Consider the following 22,834-nt stretch of genomic DNA (forward strand, 5'->3'; position numbering starts at 1 on the left):
ACAAATATTGTGTTGATGCTATACTGTCAGCCCTGATATGATAGCTTTCCAGCGCTTTCAAGGCAATACGGAGGGTGCTGAAACTCGAAATGTGCAGTCATTTTCCTGGCCGTGGCATTTCTTCCAGGAGCCCCCCAGCTGTTTTAGCATATGTCAGCATATCACAGGGATGCCGACGTTGCGCCGGCATTTAATGATGCCACTGTGCTGCTGATGGTGATGCCTTAATGATCGTGGTGTGTGGTTTCTGATAAACGGCTATAATCTGCAAGTGATTATGAACAATCATTTTCAGGGGAGGTGCTTTTGTAATATGTGTTTCAATAATGGCGTGATGTGAGGTAAAGCGGTGTTTGATCAATGCATTATTCTGTAATGTTGTCCTGTTTGGAAGTTAAATGACTATAGGAGCAGAATTTTCATGTCTCACTCTGGCAGTCGAGTTTTCTGCGCCGAGACTGTTTTATGAGCTAAAATGTGTGGCATCACAGATATGCACAAAAAAAGAATTATCACACAAGGCCGACAGCAGCAGCAAAAACACTAGTTTAAAAGTCTGTGATATCACAAAGCAGATACTGTATGTATAAGCATACAGCTGGGTGGTGCAATGGTAATGCAATTGTCTTTCAAACAGAGCCAGACAATGCAAACCTTACCTTATTACCTGCTGCAATACCTACTGAAGTTAACTTCAACATAGTGATCTAAAATTAGACAAACATAAGATAGCATTTAGACTGAACTTGATACAAGATGCAGACTTTAGTTTAGTAAACTCAACAAGGCTTCTAAAGTTCTAAACGATCCAGAAAGATAAAAAAATCTTAGAGCAGTTTGCCCCATTTTTGCCATGGCCTCTTTCTCTATTTCTCAGCCTTGTTCTCTCTATTCCTACGGGGCTACTGTAACTGCAGTTGACTGCAATAAGGGACTGCAGGGAAGGATACTGAATACTAAGCTGGCCAAGTCAGACTGCCTACATTTTGATCCAACCCTCCCATGAATTAACAGAAAGCTCCTATCGGGCTATAGAATGATGGCGTGGCAGTTGTTAATGAACAAATCCAATAGCTGAACATCTGTTTACACGACGCTCGGGGGAGTTGAATTTTAATAAGCTACGCATGGAGATGTCTGACTGCAAAGTTTGGACTCGAGCATGAGTAAGAGGAATCGAGAGCAAAAATACAAATGAGCCTTCTGGTTACATGACTCGTCCTCGCGTCCTTCAGTATAAAAATCAATACACGAAACTGCAGCGCATTAATCTTTTTTCTTCAGACCAATTAAAATTCCTTTCCCCATCTTTTAGCAAGTAATGTATCTGAAATCATTTTCCCTTATTCCCATCTTGTGCTCTTTCCCAGCAGGGCCCTGCAATCTCCAGATCAGTAATTATAGTAGCCTATGTTTGGATACACCTTACCTGAAGTTTGCTGGGATGGTGTCTCAATTTACAATCCCACTCTCAAGCTTTCAGTTTTATTTACTTCTGCCACAGACCTTCTATTGTGGATTCTTTGTCTTTTGGTCAGACGCATGGAATTTAACAGAAGATAGTTTCATGAATTTTGGGAAAAGAAGGAACTTTAAAAAAATGGGGTGGATTGTGCAGTTTGTTTTAATAACATAAATGAGTTGCACACACAGACTGTACATAAGAGATGTATGCAACCACTGAGAATTCACCCATTGGTTGGTAAAGTTTCATCCCAAAGGCTGAGGTGATAGTTGCCATCTTAGCATTTTGAAACCAGCCGTAGCTGGGTGTGGCCACAAACAGGCCCACTCGTAGGATAAGAAATTACCAATCACAAGGTAGGCCTGCCCCAAGGCAAATGCTGCTTTATTGCTGTGTTTTAACAAGGAACATCATTTCTAGAATGAACATCATGCTGTGTTTAATAAACTAGCCACTGAGACCATAAAACTCATTAGGAAAGTATTTGCTGGGCTCATAGATCAAGCTACTGAAGGTTTGTATTTCCCACAGAGATTACTGAAATCTTTCTTGTTTTGGTAACAAAACGACCGCCCCCCCCTTCGCTTTTTACGTGTCATTTTTCAGACCCGGAAACCAAGCCCACTTTTTAAATACAGTCTATGTTGACACCAGCAGCAACTGCACCACCACATAAGCGTGGTTGCCAAGAAGGGATGGGCATTCTTCCAAGACCATCCATCATATTATAACCAAAAAAAAAAAGATAACCTTTCTTTTTTTTGTAGCTCAGTGACTAATATTAGAAAATCATGCACATCCCTACCCCCAAGGCTAACAAACTTTACTCCCTAAATAACTGATGAATAATGAGGCTTTTACTCTACCACCTTTATTTGCAAACCTGTACACAGATGTCTCCCAATCTCTCTCAAGTCAAATTTGTAAATGTCTCTTAATTTTTGTGGATGTGTACAAGACCTGCAAATCTATCATTAGAGCTTGTGTGTGCACAGTCAGATATGAAGATGTGCAATAAAAACATCCCACCAGTCTGTATAAAGCTTCAAAACTGTGCTGCTGAGAAAAGCAGACAAGTCGGGCGAGCCTCTCTATGGGAGATACATGTGTTGGAGAAAGTTGTCTGCAGTCACGTTTTCCTTTTGCCCTGAAACTTGTATTTTTAGAAAACTTTATTAAGCATAATTCACTGGATTTTGAACCCAGACTTTCTCTGTGAAGGTCAAAAACTTGACCCTACCTTACGAAGTTAATATAGTACCTTACGAAGCCTATCTTCAGTAGTAACAGTATTTTTCTTCGCAGTGACCACAATACTTTGTTTACCATGGTTGAATCAGACTGTCAGCATTTTATGTTACTAAAAATAACCCACTCATAAATGATATACATGTATTCAGCTATGTATAAGCTTTGATAAACTTCTGATACCTGAGCCCTCCACACTAGTAGTGTTTTTGGGGAGGACACTGAACCAACTCGCTCCCGATGCCAGACAAGCTCCTTGCATTCCAGCTCCACGGTCGAGTGTGTGTATGTGTGTGTCTGCTTATGTGAAACTCATTACAAAGCCCTTATAGAACCTGGCAAAGGTTAAATAATGTTCTGTAAGTGGCCCTTAACACATTTCACAGTTAAGATATGAAAGGAATAAATAACAATACCGGTCTGCATCAGTACAGGGTGTACTCCACTTCTCACTGGGAAAGGCTCCACTGCGACCTTGAATTGGGTAAGCGAGAGAAGATGCATGGATGGATGGATAAATATAAGAGTACTTGGATTCACTGAACAGTTATTGGATAGTCTGGGTCCTGACGAGAAAGCTTGTGAAAAGCAGTGAGCACACACATTTTTCTTCTCAAGAACATAACATAAAACCATATATGTAATAGCATGTACTGTGTTATGTTTAGAGAATGTGTGCACTTGCATACCTATCAAGCAGCAGACTATGGCATCAGTAGCCGATTCACCAACAGGGGGACCTCAGAATATTCCCTCTCACGTTTCCATGATGGTCACGCTTTAACTCGTGTTCTCATTATGCCTGAAGCCCTCTGGTGAAGTTATTTTAATTTTGACCAAAGGCCTGTGAGTGTTAAAGTTCATACTCAGCAGTGATTCAGCAGCCTTTTGCTGAAAATGTAACGACCCACTTACACACATCATTTATTCACACCCCATTGTTTGAACGGCTTGCTGCCCTAGGGAGGCTTTGAGACTGTAGATGGGCTTTTTAACAAGCTAGCAGATCAGTCTCTCCAAACATGACTTGATGTTATCATTTTGTAACCAAGCTTTAAAAAAACTAAACCAAACATATCACGAAACACAAAAACTATTTCAGTGTGTAACTTGGCTACCTGCCGTGTTATCAACCATTAACATTAAGTGTGATAATTCACTGTTAATGGAGGAAAGAGAGAGAACAGAGAGCAAAAGAGGCAGGTGATCTTTTTTTGAGTATGGGCTGCTCTGCTGCTGACATTTGAAATCATTGAAAATAGCTTGCATTTAAAATGCCATTTTAGGTGGGGTTTTTTTAAGTCATTGAAAATAAGTCATTGAATATGTATGATGTGTTAATGAGAAACGCCATTAACAAATGCTAGTCATTTCTGTGTTATTTGATTTGGTGTGAGAATACTGAAAAGTTTAAACAAGTGCAGATATGGAAGTGGATTACTTTGTAGCTATTTTTAAACATAGCAATAAATAAATAAATGAATGAATGAATAAACCTTTCTTTACTTCACACTTAAAAAGTGATCTTTATACAAACCAGTGTTATTAACGGTAGTTATTTGGGCCAAACGCTGTAAATCAGATATCATGTAAATTTGGAATTTTACCTCAAACGCAGGACTGCCTTCAATGGCATTGTGGGAATTGTAGTGTTGCTCAACCTTGACTGACCCCGACGAAGGACTAAAAGTTAGATTATTCTGAATCGTTTTAGCCCCTTTACTTAAGGAACTTTGATATTTATGCTAAAAATGTAACTTAGTGCATTTTAATTCAACCCTTTGCCACAATTAATTTTTGTCCGTTTGAACAACAAACTCAGAATTCTCAAGTTACAAACACTAACTTTGAATCTAGTGCAGTGATTAGGCATTAAAAAGGGTAAGCGGCTCATTTGAGTGTTATAAAGAAAACCCCCACCACCACTTTCGACCTTTTTTTCTTTCTTTTTTTTGTGTGTAAAACTGGGCAGGCAGACTGACCTGTAAACAACGTTACATATAATGTGAATGTGAGTCGAAAAGTTAACCTCTCGCTATGTGCCCGGTGACACGTGTAAAGGCTCTTAAAGCACACAAAGAGTCAGTGTGTGTCCAGTGGTACCGCGACGTCAGTGTCTCTGGCACTGAGCTGAGTTGGTCGGGGCCATGCAGCAGAGGCAGCAACGTCACTCCCTGACGGCGGCATCAGAGCAGCACGGACGGCCATCCGCGCAGCAGCGAGTCGCTTGCTCCGGAACTCGGCGAAGGAAGACGGCGTCGGACAGCGGCTTTCTGCTGTGGGGCAAATTATTTCTTTTCACCGCGACTTTCCGCTTTTGTGGCTGAGGTAACCAGAAGCCGCTTTATATGGGAACGTTTTTTTCTTTATTCATTTAAAGGTGTGTTTTCTGTTTTTTTCCTTGTCAACTAGCTACACGGAACAGCATGGGTACCAAACGTTTCGAGTACAATGACTAGCTTCCCGCACTGTAGCCATAAACTGAGGGTTGCTATGGTACTGCCAGGCAACATCCCACCTGCTGCTGCCGCGACTGTATGTATTTCTCGCTGCTGTCAATCAAAACACGTTGAAATTAATAAAAACAAAGCGCTTTTCGAGGGTTTTAACCAGGCTATACGTTTGTTGAGAATGTATGTATTTTAGTTGTGCTGTTTTGTCTTAGCCAGCTGTTTGAATCAGTCATTTCACAACGTGACTTCATTTTCTGCTCGTTTAGGCTGTGCTGATTTAACGCAGAATACTTTAATAGCAGCCTCTACAGTTAAATTGACAGCACTCTTCTAGCTGCATATTGTCTGATGCCTGCTGGCTACACTCAGCAGCTTAGGCAGACACTAGAAAGGTCGTCTTGTTTTGAGTGTTTTTCCAGTCAAGTGCCCATGTGTCTGTGGCTCTAGGTGACAGTCCAGTCCATTTCTCATGAAACACAGCACATGCCTGTCATTCCCTTTGTAACTGCTGTCTGTTTGTTTATTTTCATAGTGTCTGTGTAATATCCAGGACCAGAAGGCTTGAGCAAACGCAAAATGGTGATTACCAGCGTGGCATCCCTCGCAAAGACATCGCTGGCCGTGGACGCAGAGTACAGATGTTTGCAGTGAAGGTGCATAGTGCGTACAGTAGTCTTCTAATTTCTGTGGCTCAGACAGCTGCTGTGGTTAACCGTCAGTGCATGCCAACGCCCGGCCCACGGTACAAAGAAATTCCATTATCCCCATCTCTGTGACAGAGAGGAAGAAATCACCATGCCGTGTTGTCATGAGGCTAGAAAAGGAGGGAGAATTATGAGTCAGAATGGAGGAGAAAAAAAAAGAAAACTGTCACTCTTCAAATACACATCTAAACTTGGTAGACAGCTCACATGCTTATTTTAAGAGCAGCACCGGATCTCTTTTGTGCTGTTCAGTTGGCATCAGAGCTGTAGAACCATGAACAGACTTGGCGTCTTTCTGTTATCTTCTTTTTTTTCCCCCTAGAAATTATTACTGAAGCCTTTTAAAACTGTTTCTTTACACTGTGGTGTCTGTGTAAATTCCAAGGATTAGAGCTAACGTTTTAGAGCGAGCGCAAAGTGCAGCGGGGGGCATCCAAGTCGAGCTCTGTTCATTGTATTTTAGTTTACACACCTCCTTATCTCAGCTGTCAAGAGGGAGGACTCTTTTTCTACAGTAACTTACCCTGAGCAATAGAGATAGTGGTGGGAAAGGAGGGGTGGGAGGAGTGAGAAGAACAGAGAATGACTGTGAGGGAGCGAGCGTGCTTAACCCAGCCACTGAGTGACTCTTGTATCCAAGGACGAAGGTAGCAACGCGTCCAAACGCCACTCTTCGCCCACGGGCTGCTGTGAAGAAATGAGGCGGACACATAGGCGCTCCGCAGCGCTCGTATAGACTCAACAACCTGCTGGGTCCTCTTCACGTGGTCCCCTGGGGTTTGACTCGTCTGTGTGGAGTGCTGATGGCTGAGCAGATCATGACCGCAGCGTGAATGGGAGTGTTTTATTTCCTTTTCTGTCAAAGCAAACTCAAATAAAAGTGTCTTTCTCCTATCTCACCCGTGTCTTCGCACCTAAACTGGCCCCACTTCTCTTGCGTGTTTTGGCAGAGGAGCAGACTGGCGAGGACGTAGTAACAGGTGATACGTGCCAGCGTGGATTTGGAGGCGTCGAAGAGAGCTGAAGATCATGGGTAAATCCAACAGCAAGCTCAAGCCAGAGGTGGTGGAGGAGTTGACAAGGAAAACCTACTGTGAGTAACTGAAAGTGTGTTTGTTTTTTGCTTGTTCTTACAAAGAAAAACTTTGCAGAAACTTTTTCTGCGAGCTTGTCATAGCCTGTTGGCCTGAGGTTAAAGAACATACAGCTTGCAGTAGGAATACATAATACAGAGTTTATTGCTGCGGTTTGCTAATCTCATTTTCCACCCACTGTGCACCACACAGGCTTAAGAGTAAATAACGCTGCCTGCTGGGATGCTTTGGGATGCTATACATTTTTCACCACTGACAGAGCAGATGTCAGTTGCGAATGATCTCCTCATTTGTTTTAAATTTCAGATTTTTGAATGTATCGCAGACTGCGATCAGCTAAGTCTGAGTAAAAAGTTGCAAGCGGGTTCTTTAAGTTACGCTGAGGACATAGTAGAGTTTGCGGCAGCTGTAATGATAGCTTTTCTTTACCGATGAGTATGTGGTTTTATGTGCTGCGCTTGTAAACATGCTGTATGTTCTACTTCTAATGTGACAGACATTGATAAATCTAAACGTAGAAAGGGTAAATCAATTCACGCCGTGCTTGTGCTGCTACACTTATAAATTGCATTCCTGCGTCAAGATCGATGGATGGGGTGGGCTCACAGAAACGGGACTGACCCTCCAATAAAGAACTGTAGCGAAGGTGTGACTTTGTAATTATATCTTCGATTGTTGTTCCCGTTGATGCATTAGGGTGCAAATTGACTGTATTTCTACCATCTTACCAGCCGTTGCTTACCAGCATCTGCTCAGCTATCACTTTGGATCACATTTCTAATTACCACCAGCAATGTCTGCTTGGTATCCACTATATTAACCACTTGTGTGTTATTTTTGGAGCACAGCATTGCTATTATTATTATTATTATTTGAGCACCGTGGTGTGCAGGTGTGGGTGGGAGTTGACATCCCCTGGCTGCTTAATGACAGTGTTATTTGTGTGGTGGGTCTCTCCACAGCAGAACCAAGGAAGGCTGTTGTAGCAGGAAATTGCTGTGGAGGAAGATTAGACTTCATGCTGGGCTGGACTGCTTGCTGCTGTCCCTTTCTCTCTCTCGCTCTCTCCCCTGTCTGACTGGCTTTCTCATTCTCTCTTAACCTTTCACCCTGTCTCTTTTGCTTTTCCCCCTAACCGCCCTCTTTGAGCAGGGAATGGAATAGTATAATTAGGATCTTATCTGGTTAGCATCGCTGAGAGGGGCTCTGAGCTTTTCTCTCCCAGCGTGATCGTTCTCTTGTTGCTACTGTTGTTGCTTGACTTGAGACTATCGTTTCTGCTTTCCTTCATCCTGTTACCTCTTTCTCTTGCGCTCCCATGAGAAGCGTAGTCTGCCATTTTAGTCAATGCTTTCCTTTGGTCCTTGACAGATTGGGGACTCAGTAAATTTCCCTGTGCCTCTCTGTTTGTGTTTCTGTTTGTGTGTGTGTCTGGTAAAAGATGCAGGATGTTTTGCACAGAAAATAATGTGCGTTAAAAGGTCAACAGCAAGGCCAGAATTGAGGCCTATTTATTTAAGAGGAATAAATGCTGACATCTGGCTTTATTGTATTTAAGAAAATTTCTTATGAGCACATTTTTGGAATTTTTTTTTGTTATCGTCAGTAAAACACCTTCAGAGACAATAGTAGGCTGTGCAACAGCTCTAGTGAGAGCTGTTGCACAGTGATTTTTCTGCTCTTTAGTGGAAAACAGTAGGGAATAGTTACAAACTCGCTTCTCCCCATAAATGCTTCCCTGAATGACTGTTCTGGCATTACATGGAAGGACCAGCAATCCTATTAAAATGTCTGCAGGATGTAGCATAGGCCCATGTATCAGCATGAAGATTTTTTTTCTTTTTCTTTTTTTGAAGTGAAAAGAGACAATGACACTCATAGCGATGGAGGCACAAGCTGAATGTGTTCTAGCTAGACCCTGCAGGGCCAACGACTGAGTGGGCCCCGCACCTTCCTGCAACTGGCTGATTGCATTATTGCCCATTGCCGCTGACTGAGTTATGTAACACGGTTTTTTATTAAATCGCAGCCATGGTAAATTGCCTCAATTTCTGACTGCAGCAATGGCTTTTGAGGCCAATTTAATGCTAGCTTGGCTTGGCTAAAAGTAGTGAGATTGACCCTGTCATTTATTGACCAGAAAATGGTCACAGGATGAGTTTCTCGGTTAAAATGCTGAGCAGAACAAATTGAGATGGAGATATATGCAGAGCTTCTTATCAGTAGTCCCTGTATTGTTTTGCTCTTGATCTGAGGTTAGTCGCATTATCACAAACATTGGGTAAATTTCATGTTTTGTGTTTCAGGTGTTTCTTTTCTTTTTTCCCAGATTTGTTGTGAAGATTTCTTTTAATTTGTCTGTCTCCTACAATGCGAGACTGCTGGATAATGTAATTTTTTATTTTTTGTTTACAGGAGAATGTAGCCTTGCTTACTCAATGCTTTTTACCCTCTCTGTGTTTTACCTGGCTAGTAACCATGACTATGAGCTGCTCAAGGTTAAACATTACAGTAGATGAAATTAGTGATTAAGTTACTGTCGTTTTGTTGTCTTTAAAAGCCTTTTACTTTCCCCCGGGCCAAACAGAAGTGGTGGTAGACAGCATCTATTGTCAGCTTGCTGCAGCAGCAGCAACATGAGTTCAGAGTGCCTCTCAAAAGACCACCTGGTTAAACTAATGCTATTGATTTCCAGCCCTTTTTTTTTCATTAGTAATCCCAGGAGCCAAGAGGCTGAAAATTACTTTGGTTACTTGAGAGAAAGTAAAGAGACAAGGGAAAGGCATGTGGGAATGGTTGATTAGATACTGGCAGATAGTAGTGCTTGTGTGGGCATGATAACACATCCTGCCACATAAACAGTTCTTTTTCTTAAATCAGTGGCTGACCTTCATTCACTCTGCTTTCCTCGTCTTTTTGTGGCTCTCTAGGGTTTACTCCCACTTGTCTACCGCTATACAGGATATACTAGAATTAATGAATTCTACTTTCAGCAAAACAAAAGCTGTATTCCAATAATTGCATGTTGAAACTTAATGTTTTTTATGTTGTTGTTGCATAAAACATGTTTGAAAGCCTAGTACCAATATGGTTGGCTACCAGGCTCCTCTATTGTGTCTGATATGCTAAGTTTTGCATCTAGCTAATGTCACTCTTTATTTCTCTTACAGTTACAGAGAAGGAGGTGCAGCAGTGGTAAGTGTGTGCATGCATTTTTAATGAGATTTTTCTTTTCCTTTGTTGATGTGGGGCTAGTCAAATATTAGCATTTAGCAGCGTCTTCAGTGACAAAGCTCGCTGGAGTTAGACGCTCCTTTCGGGTTTACTTCTTCGCATTAATCTGACAGCATCTGAATGTGCTGGCTTCATGTTTTTTATATAAAAGATACTGTGTCATTTTTAACACACCACAAATCCAAACTGCATGCTGTATTAACAGATTGGCAGGTACAAAATTTTGACTCAAAGTGTCTTTTCATGAATTGCTTGGCTCACTGATTGCATGATTGTCTTTGGAGAATGCCTTTAACTGCAATAATGTGAGAAATAATAGCATCTTGCTGGCCGTGTTTCTAATTTGCAAAAGGCATTTACCTATGATGCACTCCTGATTTAGACCATCCAGTGGAGATCGCACTCTCTATCTCTCTCAGCCTTTGTGCGAGGGGCAGGGGCAGTGACGTGCAGCATACACAAACGGAAAAATACACACTCGAGAAAGATTTTTACAAATGCGGTCACACTCAATTAGAGTCGATGTTCAGAGCTGTCGTCGTCATGAGTGAAACAGTTCTTTGGCAAGTGAAAGGTGTGCATCACGATCAGGTAAACACAGTGACTTTGACAGATTGACGAGGTCGGCATTGTTACATGTCCCAGGTCTCAAAAGGGTCAGGAAGTTTTACATTGACCCAGCTGGAAAACCCCCTTTTCGATGTATCCCTTCTCAGGATTCGTTTTCTTGAGTCAGCAAACAGTGTTGCTGGATTTGGTTTGATAGTGGATTTGGAGCCATCTCCCTCACGCTTCCCTGAAGACAGATGAGTTCTGAAAATAGAATGACTTTGAAGCCTAACTGAGACAGAATGACTTTGAAGGCTGATAATACTGATACAAACATTTCCATGATGCATTCCTCCACAACCTTTTTGCTCTGTTTGCAAAAGGGATGTCTGATAACAGAGGAATGGCAGGGGTGCAAGGTTGTTTCACTTTCAGGCAGTCATGACTACTTGGCCACAAAACCTACACAAGGTTGCTCATTAGTAATCCTTCCTGTCAGATTCTGTCCCTATTAGTCACTGTGACCTGAGCCAAGATAGGCTCATAGAGGTCTAGCCTTTGTCTGATCCCAGTCTGTGTTAACAGCGTTAAAACATGCACCTCAATGTGTCAAAACGAAGCAAATTCATAAAACAAAGACACTTTAAGCCTGGATATCGCATAAAAGTGGGCCCAGAGCAATCTGTTTTTATTGTTAAGGTGTGAATTTATGGATCTTTTTGTGAAGGGACAATTTGACAGCCGCTGGCAGATGGATAAGAAACAATGCTTTCTTCATTAGCGGAGATGATTCAAGCGTGAGCACAGTCATCTCTTTTGTTTGCCGGGTGGTGCTATTGGGCTATTATTTCTTTGAAAATCCAAATCAAAGTAGACCATAAATCAGAAGAAAGAGCTCCGTAGTGAAGTGATGACTCTTCCATGTTCACATTTTAGTTCTCCTCCTTTTTGCGTTTGCATTTCATGACCTAATTCCACATGCGTGAAAAGAGCTTTGCCTTTAGAGCTAGTTGCTCTTCATTTTTACTGTTGGGGAGTTTTTTCGCAGGGGGAAAGGGAGCCACGGCACATAGCAGTAGTACAGCGGCATTAGATATCACTGGACATTGGCAGGTCCAGAGCCTTCGAGCTGGCCTGTCTCTAGGGCTGCCTGAGTGCACTGGGGCGGAAACCCTCCCCTCCCCAAACCTCCACCCCGCCGGCTGTGCAGCCAGCTAGCTCGCCATCGCTCTCGCTGTCTTTCACAGGAAAGTTTGCACGAGCCCTCACTTGAAGATCAGTAGCAATCAACACGGCTGAGTGTGAGGGATGAGAGGGAATTTTACCAGGGGGAATGCCAGATGGCGTGTAATTAGAGCACAAGCACAGACACAGAAGAATTAGCAGGGTTAGATAAATGCCTGTTGTGCATTAAATTTATTCTCCTTTCTAATTCTCCTCTAAGGGAACATCATTAGTATGCCCGCGGCCTACCTGAAATCAATAACTAAATGCCATAGCTCAGTGATGTTCTCTGCCAGCTAGGCAGGAGCAAAAGAAACATCCTGCACAGTACCAAGCCACCGTGGTAGATGCAACCAGTGCCAGAAAATAAATATCTTATCTTCGTCCCAGCACCCGAGAGTGGTCTGATCCACAATGTCACGTCCCCACAAGTACAGCGCGTAGTTGCACTATTACACCGCTTCAAGTACAGGCTGAACGTGTGTGTGTCTTAGCACTAATGTCACCAAGTAGGATCTCTTGTACATGACGTGTTCTTGGCAAATGAAAGTGATTCGTATTATGAGCAGCTGACACTGCAAACATGTTTACACATTGGTGCAGTGCTTACTGTATCCACTGTATCTACAGTTTATGAGTGTACAGTGCATATGTAAATTAGCTGTTGTATAGTTGATGTGTTTCCCAAAGTTTGGGATGCTGTGCAAAATGTCAGTAAAGGTGCACTTCACTGTTTAAACCGTGCTTTTTATGGAAATTGTGCAAAGACAGCGTATCAAGTTGTTTTATGATGATTCTTTTTTTTAAATTTGATGCTAGCAAAATGTTTAACAAAAAATGGGGCAGGCTTAGTAGTCTGACTTATTCTTGCCGTTGTTATTTTAATGTTACAGTTAAGTGGCGGTCTGGTTGATGCACAATTGATTGCACTTGAAATAAATAGTTAATTATTTAAATATTCAGCCATTAAAACTGAAACACTGTGGAGCTGTAATAATAATCATAAGATGAAATGCACTACTGCGTCATTAGAGCTCTTTTATTTTATCATGTGTAAGAATTTATTTTTTAATTGTTGGCCTGTTGCCATTAACTGCTTAAAGGTCACTGGATTAGTTTTGCATACAAGTATATTTACAGGTATGAGGAAATACTACTATAGACACTGTAGTCAGGCGTTCTCACATTTTGAAACCTTGAAAATGTTGTAGATGTGCTAAATTACTGGAAGATGCTTTTCTAAGATGGTAATTCCTTGTGAGTTGCAAAAAGGGGGGGGGGATCCTTATTTACGCAGCACTGAGGTACTCAAGTGATTTTAGCATTGCATTAAAAAAAGATTGAGTCATCTGAAAGAGGAAAAAATGTAAAAACTGTTCAAAATTAAAGCAGCCGAGTCCGCCCTACCCTTTTATCCATTTCCCATAATGCAACAGAAAATCACCTTCCATTAGACTGCACTTGCGTCTTAAATGCTTTCTCCTCTTAAATGCCATTGCCATGCCAATGCTTGCAACACAGGCTTTTTGTTAAATTTTAAGGCTCGAGCTAAAGTCGAGAAAATCCAAACTACATAATCAGTCACTCAGTTTTTTTTTTCTAGAAAGTTCCTTTTAAACCACAGAAGATGTGCTTTCACAGACCGAGAAATGCTCCTGATGGGTGAACTGAACCTTTGTGTGTAAAATTGATGGGTTGCCCTTCTAAAAGCCTTCTTTTTGCCATGCATAATGGCTCAAAACGCAAAGCAACAAAGTGTCTGGACGACATAATTTTTGCTGATCTTCGAATTCATCTCAGTGAATTCATTTATCCTCTGGACAGAGAAGGATATAAAACAGCCTTTTTGCCACGATTCTCAACACATTTCCAAACTGTGATTTTTGCCATGCAGTGTCTTGTTACTTATTAGAAAACAGATGCCAGCGCATCTTTAAGCGCATGCATCAATATGGGAGTGCTAATTTATTTTTGCTTGTTTGCAGTGAGCTAAAATTTGCTGATATTTGACCCTCCTGATCTGGCATTATTAAAAAAAGAGCAAACTAGATATGATATTGACAGAATAAAAATATTTATTTTAGATGTGATTTAATGAATTCATATTTTCTCTCACTGTGGGTGTACCTATGATACAGTCTTCAGTGCCTGAAAGCAGTAAACGGAGAATTTGAATGCAAATGTACTAGTTTTTGTACTTGTAATGCTCTGTGCTTGAACATGTGCACTGTATGTACAGTATGATAGAGCACATTTCATTGTCTTCAGTCTTTTCTTTAATATTCCCCCGTCAAGCATTAAAAATGACAAAAGAATTCAGGTGAAATAGGTCGGCTGTGGATTACGATATGCATTGCGCGTTCAGTTCTTTGAATACCAATTAGGTTATAGCCTGCATAGTTAAGCTAGGCTTTCTTTTTTTTCCCCTGCATATATCTCCAGATAATTCATATATGAGAATTTCGTGGTTCTGCTCTCTTCTCGCTTTTCTTCTCGCTGAACTTTTTCCCAGCTGCTCCTCAAAGCTCCTTGCCTATTTCTTTGACTGTAAGGAGCTGGCTTCATTATCTCCCGGGCAGATTAAAAGTAAAAGAGTTTAAGAGGAGTGAGGAGTCACAGTGTGAGTGGAAAAGATCGGCCCTGGCCTTCATTCTTCATCAGAACGCGCTTTCTCTGGCCTTAATTATAGCCCAGTCTTATTACGAACAGCCAGAGCTGAAGCAGAGACGAACACGCAGTACTCCCTTGTGTGAACTTGCGTCATTTTTGCTGTTGATTAAGAGGAAAAGCTTTTTGCAATGCTTGAAATAACTAGAGTGTTATTATTTCCCTGTCATGTCCTCCTCCTACTACTATTCATCTAAGATTTATTTTTGTAAAGACTAAATCTCGCTTACTTGCTCCCTAACCTGTTCCTGTGTAGTTAGACTCTGTGGATGCAGACTTCCCTTATGAAGACATACAAGAAAACTGCCTACCTTTGAGTGATTGCACTTGAAATTGCTTATGAAATGCTTCTATATTTAGGCTAATAGAGATGTTAAGTCGCTCTCCAGATATGGTATTTCCAGAGGGCAAGAGGAAGCTCTCAGACTTATCTATCAGCCACGCATATTATCAAAAGAGGAGCAGAGAGTAATTTGATTAGAGTTAACCACCCTGGGCTTGCTATTGGATTAAGGCGATCGTCTTATCTGTGAATGAGACAAATAGCTTTGCACTTTACCTTTTTGATCTAGCGCACTCTTTCAGACTGAATCAGTAATGCCTATGGTAAGAGTGAGGAGGTGACTTCAGTCTACTGCTGCTGTCCATTCTAGTCTTGATTATGAATTCTTGTTTCATATGGTTGCATTGCATAAGGCTGTATTACTTTTTAAAATCATCTCACAGTGCACTCTGTTTTTCTTTTTAGGTACAAAGGTTTCATCAAAGATTGCCCAAGTGGGCAGTTGGATGCTGTGGGTTTTCAGAAGATATACAAGCAGTTTTTCCCTTTTGGAGATCCCACAAAGTTTGCCTCCTTTGTCTTCAATGTGTTTGATGAAAATAAGGTTTGTAAATAAATTCATGTGTTTTATTAGCCTTTTAGGGAGTGTAGGGAAATATTAAAATACCCTTGCTAGTTCACAGTAATATGATCATTTGGGGCTGGCATTGCCGTTAGATAAAAGGAGTCTGAGGAGAGAGCTAATCTGGAGGTTTTTGTTCAGATCATGTCAGTTTGTGAGAACAGCATCTCTTTCTTTGTGAACGTCTAGGGACTACTGAGCAGAATAAAAGAGAAGCGTTGTAATCTTTTTCGTTTTAATTATTATTCCAGTGCCATTATTGTTGTATTTTTTCCCCCTTAGAGCTGTAGTCTCTCACATCTGTATACACACAGTTTTTGAATGAGAGCTGTTTGTTTTGTGCATTGTCATAAAATATAGGCAAAAATGTAATTAAATTATTCCCTCATAGGGACGTGTACATTACATACAACTGAAGAGTCTCGCAGTGCCAGTGCAGATATTCTTTCTGTAATGCACACTGAGTGCTCACATTGTGTATTTCTGGCAACATTAGTACAAAAAGAACCTGGATATATTTTACACTTAAAGATATTATATTACACTAGGTACCCCTTCTTTTTGCTCAAAAAGGAGCAACGAGCTGCAGAGGAGTCCTCTTGTCTATAATAACCTATAATTGTAACCCAGAGAATGTGCTGTTCTCTTTATGGGGTGAGGATGTATTGGCAAAGCCAACAAGATAGATACATTTGTCTGAAGTAATCCACCTCACTGTATCTGTACATGATCATTGTGTTTGGGGACACAAACTGTAGAAGAGCAGCTCGCAGGAAGCTGCTGAGCCCCCCGGAGGTGTATTGACTTGAGTTAAGAGGCTTTGTGTCAGGAAGATCACACAATCCCCTTCATCTGATGTTTATCTGTGACCTTCATTAGCATTACGCACCCCGTAGTTAGAGAATGCATTGATCCTAGCAGTTTTTGGGACTTGTGCGATCTGCAATACATGACTTTAGCATTTTCTGTCTAGTCAGCTGTCTGGTAGAGATAGCATTAGCTGACCCTGAGGGGCACGAAAACACCAGGCTTTTTTTCCCCTGCTTTAAAGAATACTGTGGCTAAACTCGCAGTGGGCAGCTGACTTAGCAGAATGTAGGAAGACGACAGACTCCGTCAGCTGCTTGAAACAGGAAGTCATAACATGATGGATTGGTTTGAATTAATGGCATCTGAGAAACTTTGAGTTGTGTTTTTATGATTTAGAATCAAGTCAGTAGACCACTCTTTGATGCACAAAGTGTGGATTTAAAAGTGTAATTCGTCTTTTTTTGTGTGGGTTTTTTTTTGGTTTGTTTGGTTTTTTTGGGGGTTTTTTTTTTAGCTCAGCGAGTCACATTTTAACAACACTTAGAGAAAAGTAAATTTCAGAGTGGGACAGTTCCTACCCCGTTGGACAGAATGATCACTCACGTCCATTCGTGATGTGAAATGACTGGAAAATGCGAGGCATCTTTGCTCCCCGTATGTTGTGGTCGTATGTTTGCGTGCTGTAATTTTTAGACTTTGAGCCAGTAGCATTCTTCTTACTAATGACCAGAGGTGACATATTTCTACCTCAGGAGAGAGCCAGGTGCGAGGCAAAAAATAGCATCTGACTTGGAGCAAACGTCTGGCCCCATTTTCAGAAGAATCCAGCAAGGACATCATGAAAAGAACAGGACAGAGTTTGTGAAAGTACAGCCACTGCAAGTGTGAAGTGAGAGCCTCGTCTTGTCTCTGGGCCATTTCCCTTCACTCTCTTTCTCTCCCCTCTCTCGGTCGCTCTGCAGGATGGACGCATCGAGTTCTCCGAGTTCATCCAGGCCTTGTCAGTGACTTCCCGGGGGACTCTAGATGAAAAGCTGCGATGTAAGAAGATGGAGTCTCCTCTCTTGTTGTTAACATTTAAATGACAGGAGTACAGACTTCTAGAGAGAAAAACGGCAAATAAAACCTGGACTTACTTTTTAAACCTGTGACAAAGTGTGACAATATTTATCCTCCTCTTCACCCACATGAAGCCCACATATTTTAACTTCTTGTCTTTGTACAGGGGCTTTTAAATTATATGATCTCGACAATGATGGCTACATAACCCGAGACGAGATGTTGAACATTGTAGATGCCATATATCAGATGGTGGTAAGTTTTCCCGAACATTAGAGATCTAATCCTGACTTGTTTTAATGCAAACACCATGTGAAGCATTGTGATGTTGCTGATGTCGTAGGGGAACACTGTGGAGTTGCCAGAGGAAGAAAACACACCAGAGAAGCGTGTGGACCGTATTTTTGCAATGATGGATAAGGTCAGTGTTTGAGTACTAGCGATGTAAATAGTGATAGAGCAATATCTGATATTCATTGAGACTGACATTGATATAGTCATGAGTTTAACTTTAATAGGGCCTTCGTCTACCTTTGTTGCCACCCTCGGGGCTTTGATATGGACGCTGTTAAGTTTAGAGCTGTTAGCTGTATTCATCACAGTGTCACTAACACCGCCTGCAGTCTATAAACATCATATATATATATTCTCCTCCACCTCTAGCCCTCAGTGCTAGTGCCCGCTCTGTCAGCTCCAAGAATCTACTCAGCTTTAGTGAAAGATGAGACGCAGCCTGCATGGGCGTGTTTGTCAGCTCACTACTGCCAAGATCAGCCCATAGGAGTAACTGTGCAGCACAGCAGCACTTAGTGATTTGTATTAGCTGAGAGTGGCGACTGTCCAAGTGCACTGAACCAAACATCAGTCCCAACAGCATAGAATAGGGGCAACATGACATGGCCTGAGATGCTTTTTTGCCCCCTGCTGGAAGGTGTGTGTAAAAGCATCACAGGGCTTCAACTTGATATATTTTTTTGTTTTTGTGTCGTGTTGCAGAATGCAGACGGGAAGCTGACTCTGCAGGAGTTTCAGGAAGGATCAAAGGCAGATCCCTCTATTGTTCAGGCATTGTCACTCTATGATGGACTTGTGTAGGAATGTAAGGTGAGTGGGGTATTAATCAGCTGCTACCTGCATACCTACCCGCATGGGTGATTTTTCAGTTCCCGGTCATGCTTCAGCCTCACAGTAATGCTGTGTAATTCCTATTTCTTCAGAGCAAAGAATACAGAAAGGAACTTCAGTCTGCGGGTTGAAACCAAAGTGAAGAAGCCACTTTCTGCTCTTGAGTTTGTTCTTATGAATTATTCATCTGGCTCATTTGTTTACTGGCAATCAAATATTCTTGCAGCGCTGAACGAAGAGCGAGACGGGGCCTCCTCTCACTGGCTAATGTAATGCACTGGCCGCTGCCAATTGTTGCTGACATCCTGCTCAGCGTTTTGTCAACTGTGAAGTGAGCTTGTGAAGACTTTTTTTTTTTTTTTTTTGTAGTAACACAGCAGCTCTGTTAGTGATTACCCAGCATGCTCTGAACACAACCAGGTATCATAACTCAACTGCTCCATTCACGTCCCTCTTACACCTCAGATGGATCCCACTCAGCTTCCCCCCACTGCCCGTTACATGCCAGTGCAGCACCATCACACCAATAATGGGAGGAAGCCACATTTTAACTCGATCACCCAGAAGCGGATTGCAAACTTTTCTACTCCCAAGTATCTGCCCATCTGCGTTTCCAATAGCGGACTGTGAACAAATATATCGTTTGATGTGATAGCGAATCCAAACCTGTCTCCAAAACCCTCCGTCATTTGTGCGTGCTTCTGCAACTACGCAGCATCGCATCACACCCTTGAGTAACTGTGGGCTTTGGAGTATTTGTAGTCCGAGGTACTGAATTCCTGTGGAGATGTTCGTGTGCATCTTGTTCACATGCTGTAAAGCGGCAGATGCAAAGTGAACTGCTCACTCAGAGGAACTGTGCTGCTGCTTCATCACCACACAGAGAGACTCTAAACCACAGGAGAATCTGTCGGGGGGGAAGAAAGTGTTACTTTTGTGATAATGTGAACACTAACTTAAAGATACAAAGCAGTATAGTGTGTATTATATAATGTAAATATAATGGTAATTTATTTTCTGCTTTTTCTTTTTTGCTGCATTTATGGGAATTTCCTCATAAATATGGAATGAAGTTTTATTTTTAAATCAAAGGTTGTTGAAATGTATTGCACTGTATTTTTCATTACTGTTGCCCGATTCTCATTTTTGTCACGCCCCGAGGTTTCCTTTTCTCGAGAGAGCAGGGTTTTTGTTTTGTTTTTTCATGTGAGGAGGAATTTTGAAGTAGCACGGAGTTTTCTATGGATTATTTTGCTGTGTTTGCAGCCCGTGCATCCCATCGTGGTTCAGTTTCCCTGCTGTTGTTCGCGCTGCTGCAGAGATGCCCCCGCCTCTCGAATGGCCCGGCCAAGCAACCCAGCCCGGTTCTCACAGCAGCCAAATTGAAGCTCAGTATTTCTTTGGAGAGCACCCTCAGCAACACAAAGCCGTGGTCACTGAGAGGCACAAACAGACATCATTTCTGACTGTGAAGCTTTTGTGAGCTCTGTGGTCGCAGTTGTCTGCTTGGTATTTGTTCTGTGTGAGACCTGCGCATGTATTGATGCCTTTTTTTTCTCCATTGGATTGTTTTATTTTGAGCATTAAGATGTTTTTCAGCTTCACTGATTTTTATGCCTTATGCAAATGATAATTTACTAAATTCTAAATGTCATTTTCCTGTTGATTGACAGTATAAGAGCACAGAATAAAATGCATTTAAGTGGCTATCTTTTCTATTACTGTATCCTTAGTTTGTAATGGATAGAAAACTTTCATTTTTTTAAAATATATATATATATATATATATATATATATATATATATATATATATATATATATATATATATATATATATATATATATATATATTTAACAGCTTTTAATAACTTTAAGGGGCTGCTTTGTAGAATGACTGTTGCTCATGTGTTTATTTGTAATATTTTAAACTTTACAAATCTTAATCAACTCTCAAGAAGTAACTCGAGTTTGCACAGACCCTGATGCTTTGTGATTAAAATGTAATTTATTATCAGTCCAGTTTTGCACTGCTGTACCACTGTTAAGGGAAGGTGTCATGTCAAGCTTTAGTGCCTGTAATGCTTTATAACACAGAATCTAACATGCCAGCTTGCTCTGTGGTATAAGCCTGCACTGTGTAGTTATGTGATGAACAATGAAGTGCATAAAACTCTGACGTCTTGGCATTGATGGGTTTAATGGGTGGGGCTCGTGTCTTTTAAAGTTGCTGGGCTCCCCGGGCCTGCTCAGACCCGCTTTCTTTCTTTTCTTGTCTTTTATTCCCCCCGTTTTCATGAAGGACAGATGCAGGTGTATTCAAGAGGAGGAAAGGTCTGGGGCCTTGACCTGAAACTGTTTCTTTCCGGGGGTTTTTTTTATTCAGCATAAGTTTCAAATGTAGCATGTGTAACTTAAGTGCAGTAAAACACGAGTGTGTTTTCATGTGAACAATCAGTTTCTTGTCTTAAAAGAAATGTTCTGGTTTTATGCAGCTTACTTTGGAAGGAGCTGACATATTTGCATTTGTAAGATCAGGGGGTGGGTGGCGACTTCCTCTGTGAGGTCTGATCACATTAAACAAGATATATCATAGCTGGGCACCAAGTCCACGAGGATAACATTTTTAATGATCAATAACATTTCAGCCACATCAGCAGAAAAGAAAAGAAGCACGGTGACATTGCTCTTCATTCATATGTCAAGGAGATATTTGTCAGGGTGGGCTATGTATAAAATTAGATTGGTGTCAGCTGAATATAAACTATGGCTATTTATAAAAACGAGGCTGTTACTGAGACAATGTTCTCGACACGTCCAAAATACAGACGCCAGGCCCCGCTGGTAATACGGGGAAAGCTGTTAAAAAGTGCGTCTCCAGGGGCCCACCGCGATTGAAGAGAAAAATAAACTGACGGGAAATGTTGAATAGGGTTAAAGAAGCCTGGAAGTCACAGTGGGGTCGAGTTACACACACACACACACACACTCTTTCACACAAACACACGAAGGAAAGGAGAAAAAAAAACAGGTTGGGTCCCGGGAACTTTTTAATACCCATCTCCGCCCCCGTTTGAAGCGTCAGAGCACCAGCTCTCCTGGGGCTCTCCAACGCAGAGCCAGTCCACATGCTCCTCCAAACTTTACGCACGGATGTACTCCCGTGGAAGTATTCAGCACTGGATTTTGAAGTGTTTCAGCTGAGCCGCGTTGTTCTAAATCTACTAGAAGCAGTGCCAGAGTCATTTGGGCGGCTTCGAAATCAAAACTTTTTAAAACTTTGTGATACTTTTTAAAAATATATATATATATGACTCGCCTTATTCCGAAAGACAGATGCAGTAAATTTGGAAAATGGCCGGTGCCTTATTAAAGTGCTTAGTCTTGGCGCTCTCAGTATGCGCGCACAGACTTTTGGCAGACCCCCGCGTTGAGACGGGTGATGAATCCGATGACAGCGCCTCGACCCTGGCCTTTGTGTTCGATGTTACCGGCTCCATGTACGACGATCTGAAACAGGTGATAGAGGGCGCCTCACGGATCCTGGAGAAGACGCTCAGCCGGAGGACCAGACCCATTAAAAACTTTGTCCTGGTCCCCTTCCACGACCCAGGTACTTTTTCTACCTTTAACACAAGTTTGTTCTTTAACTAAAGAGCCACAACTTCAGAAACTTTTTTTTTTTCGTGAAAGTGGATGTGTGGAATGCGTATGTTTGTTAATTCATGAATATGATTATAATTTATTGGAGCACTGACTTCAAAAGAAAAGACTTTCTTGCGTTACTACAAAGAGAGCGTGGTATTTTTATAGTTTCCGCGCCTTGCACTGATTTGCTATTTATATCTGCCATTTACACACTTATACTTGCAACGCATCTCAGAACGTGTAACAGAGTGTGCTGCTGCATAGCGGTTTCAGTGGAAGCCCACTTGTAGAGAGAAGTGAAACTGATGCAAGACGTCAAGCAGGAGGGGGGGGGGGATATGTGAGCTCACAGTGGGTCTTGGGGACAGGTAAGGCTCTTCATCCCACCCCAGCATCTTCCTTTCTATACGGGAAAGCTGCAGCTTGAAAATAAGAGTGCTCCAATGGGGGGAGGGTGTTTGTGCGCTGATGGGAAGCATATGCTGTCTGCTTGTGTGTAATTACCCCAATCGCCACCCCACACTCACCCCACCTCACTCCTGTCTCTCCTCCCTCTTCCCTCTTCTGCCTCGTAGCCCCCCCACTGGCCAGCCGGGGGTGGGGTGGGGTGGGGGTGGGGGGGTGGGGGGTGGGGGGGGGGGAGTTGTGGGGG

The 22,834-nt window shown here is 41.9% G+C and overlaps 2 protein-coding genes across 5 annotated transcripts in view; both read left to right on the plus strand.

The window, feature by feature from the left end:
* Positions 1-4,850: 4,850 nt before the first annotated feature.
* On the plus strand, positions 4,851-20,239 carry LOC134638203 (neuronal calcium sensor 1). Of its 4 annotated transcripts, XM_063488697.1 has the most exons (11): positions 4,852-5,041; positions 5,126-5,248; positions 5,699-5,819; positions 6,821-6,963; positions 10,135-10,159; positions 15,387-15,525; positions 17,316-17,394; positions 17,579-17,667; positions 17,756-17,833; positions 18,409-18,516; positions 18,630-20,239. In XM_063488697.1, the coding sequence occupies exons 4-10, from the start codon at positions 6,900-6,902 to the stop codon at positions 18,505-18,507; spliced, it is 573 nt and encodes a 190-aa protein (XP_063344767.1). In that variant the 5' UTR covers positions 4,852-5,041; positions 5,126-5,248; positions 5,699-5,819; positions 6,821-6,899; the 3' UTR covers positions 18,508-18,516; positions 18,630-20,239. The 4 variants fall into 4 exon arrangements, with proteins under 4 accessions (XP_063344769.1, XP_063344767.1, XP_063344768.1 ...); XM_063488699.1 differs by lacking the exon at positions 5,126-5,248 and having other exon boundaries at positions 4,851-5,041; positions 5,699-5,826; XM_063488698.1 differs by lacking the exon at positions 5,126-5,248 and having other exon boundaries at positions 4,852-5,093.
* A 1,649-nt stretch (positions 20,240-21,888) lies between these two features.
* hmcn2 (hemicentin 2) overlaps positions 21,889-22,834 on the plus strand; it is a 44,244-nt gene continuing 43,298 nt past the window's right edge. Inside the window, exon 1 of the mRNA XM_063488695.1 lies at positions 21,889-22,147. Within this exon, the coding sequence (XP_063344765.1) occupies positions 21,889-22,147 (259 nt within the window). The remainder of the gene's footprint in view (positions 22,148-22,834) is intronic.

Source organism: Pelmatolapia mariae, linkage group LG12 (genome assembly GCF_036321145.2).
Source record: "Pelmatolapia mariae isolate MD_Pm_ZW linkage group LG12, Pm_UMD_F_2, whole genome shotgun sequence".
NCBI lineage: Eukaryota > Metazoa > Chordata > Actinopteri > Cichliformes > Cichlidae > Pelmatolapia > Pelmatolapia mariae.

Coding starts and splice junctions, on each gene's coding strand:
- LOC134638203 (XM_063488699.1), top strand. CDS start 6,900: ATGGGTAAATCCAACAGCAAGCTCAAGCCAGAGGTGGTGGAGGAGTTG. Junction 17,395..17,578: donor TCTAGATGAAAAGCTGCGAT/GTAAGAAGATGG, acceptor GTCTTTGTACAG/GGGCTTTTAAATTATATGAT. Junction 17,834..18,408: donor TTTTTGCAATGATGGATAAG/GTCAGTGTTTGA, acceptor GTCGTGTTGCAG/AATGCAGACGGGAAGCTGAC.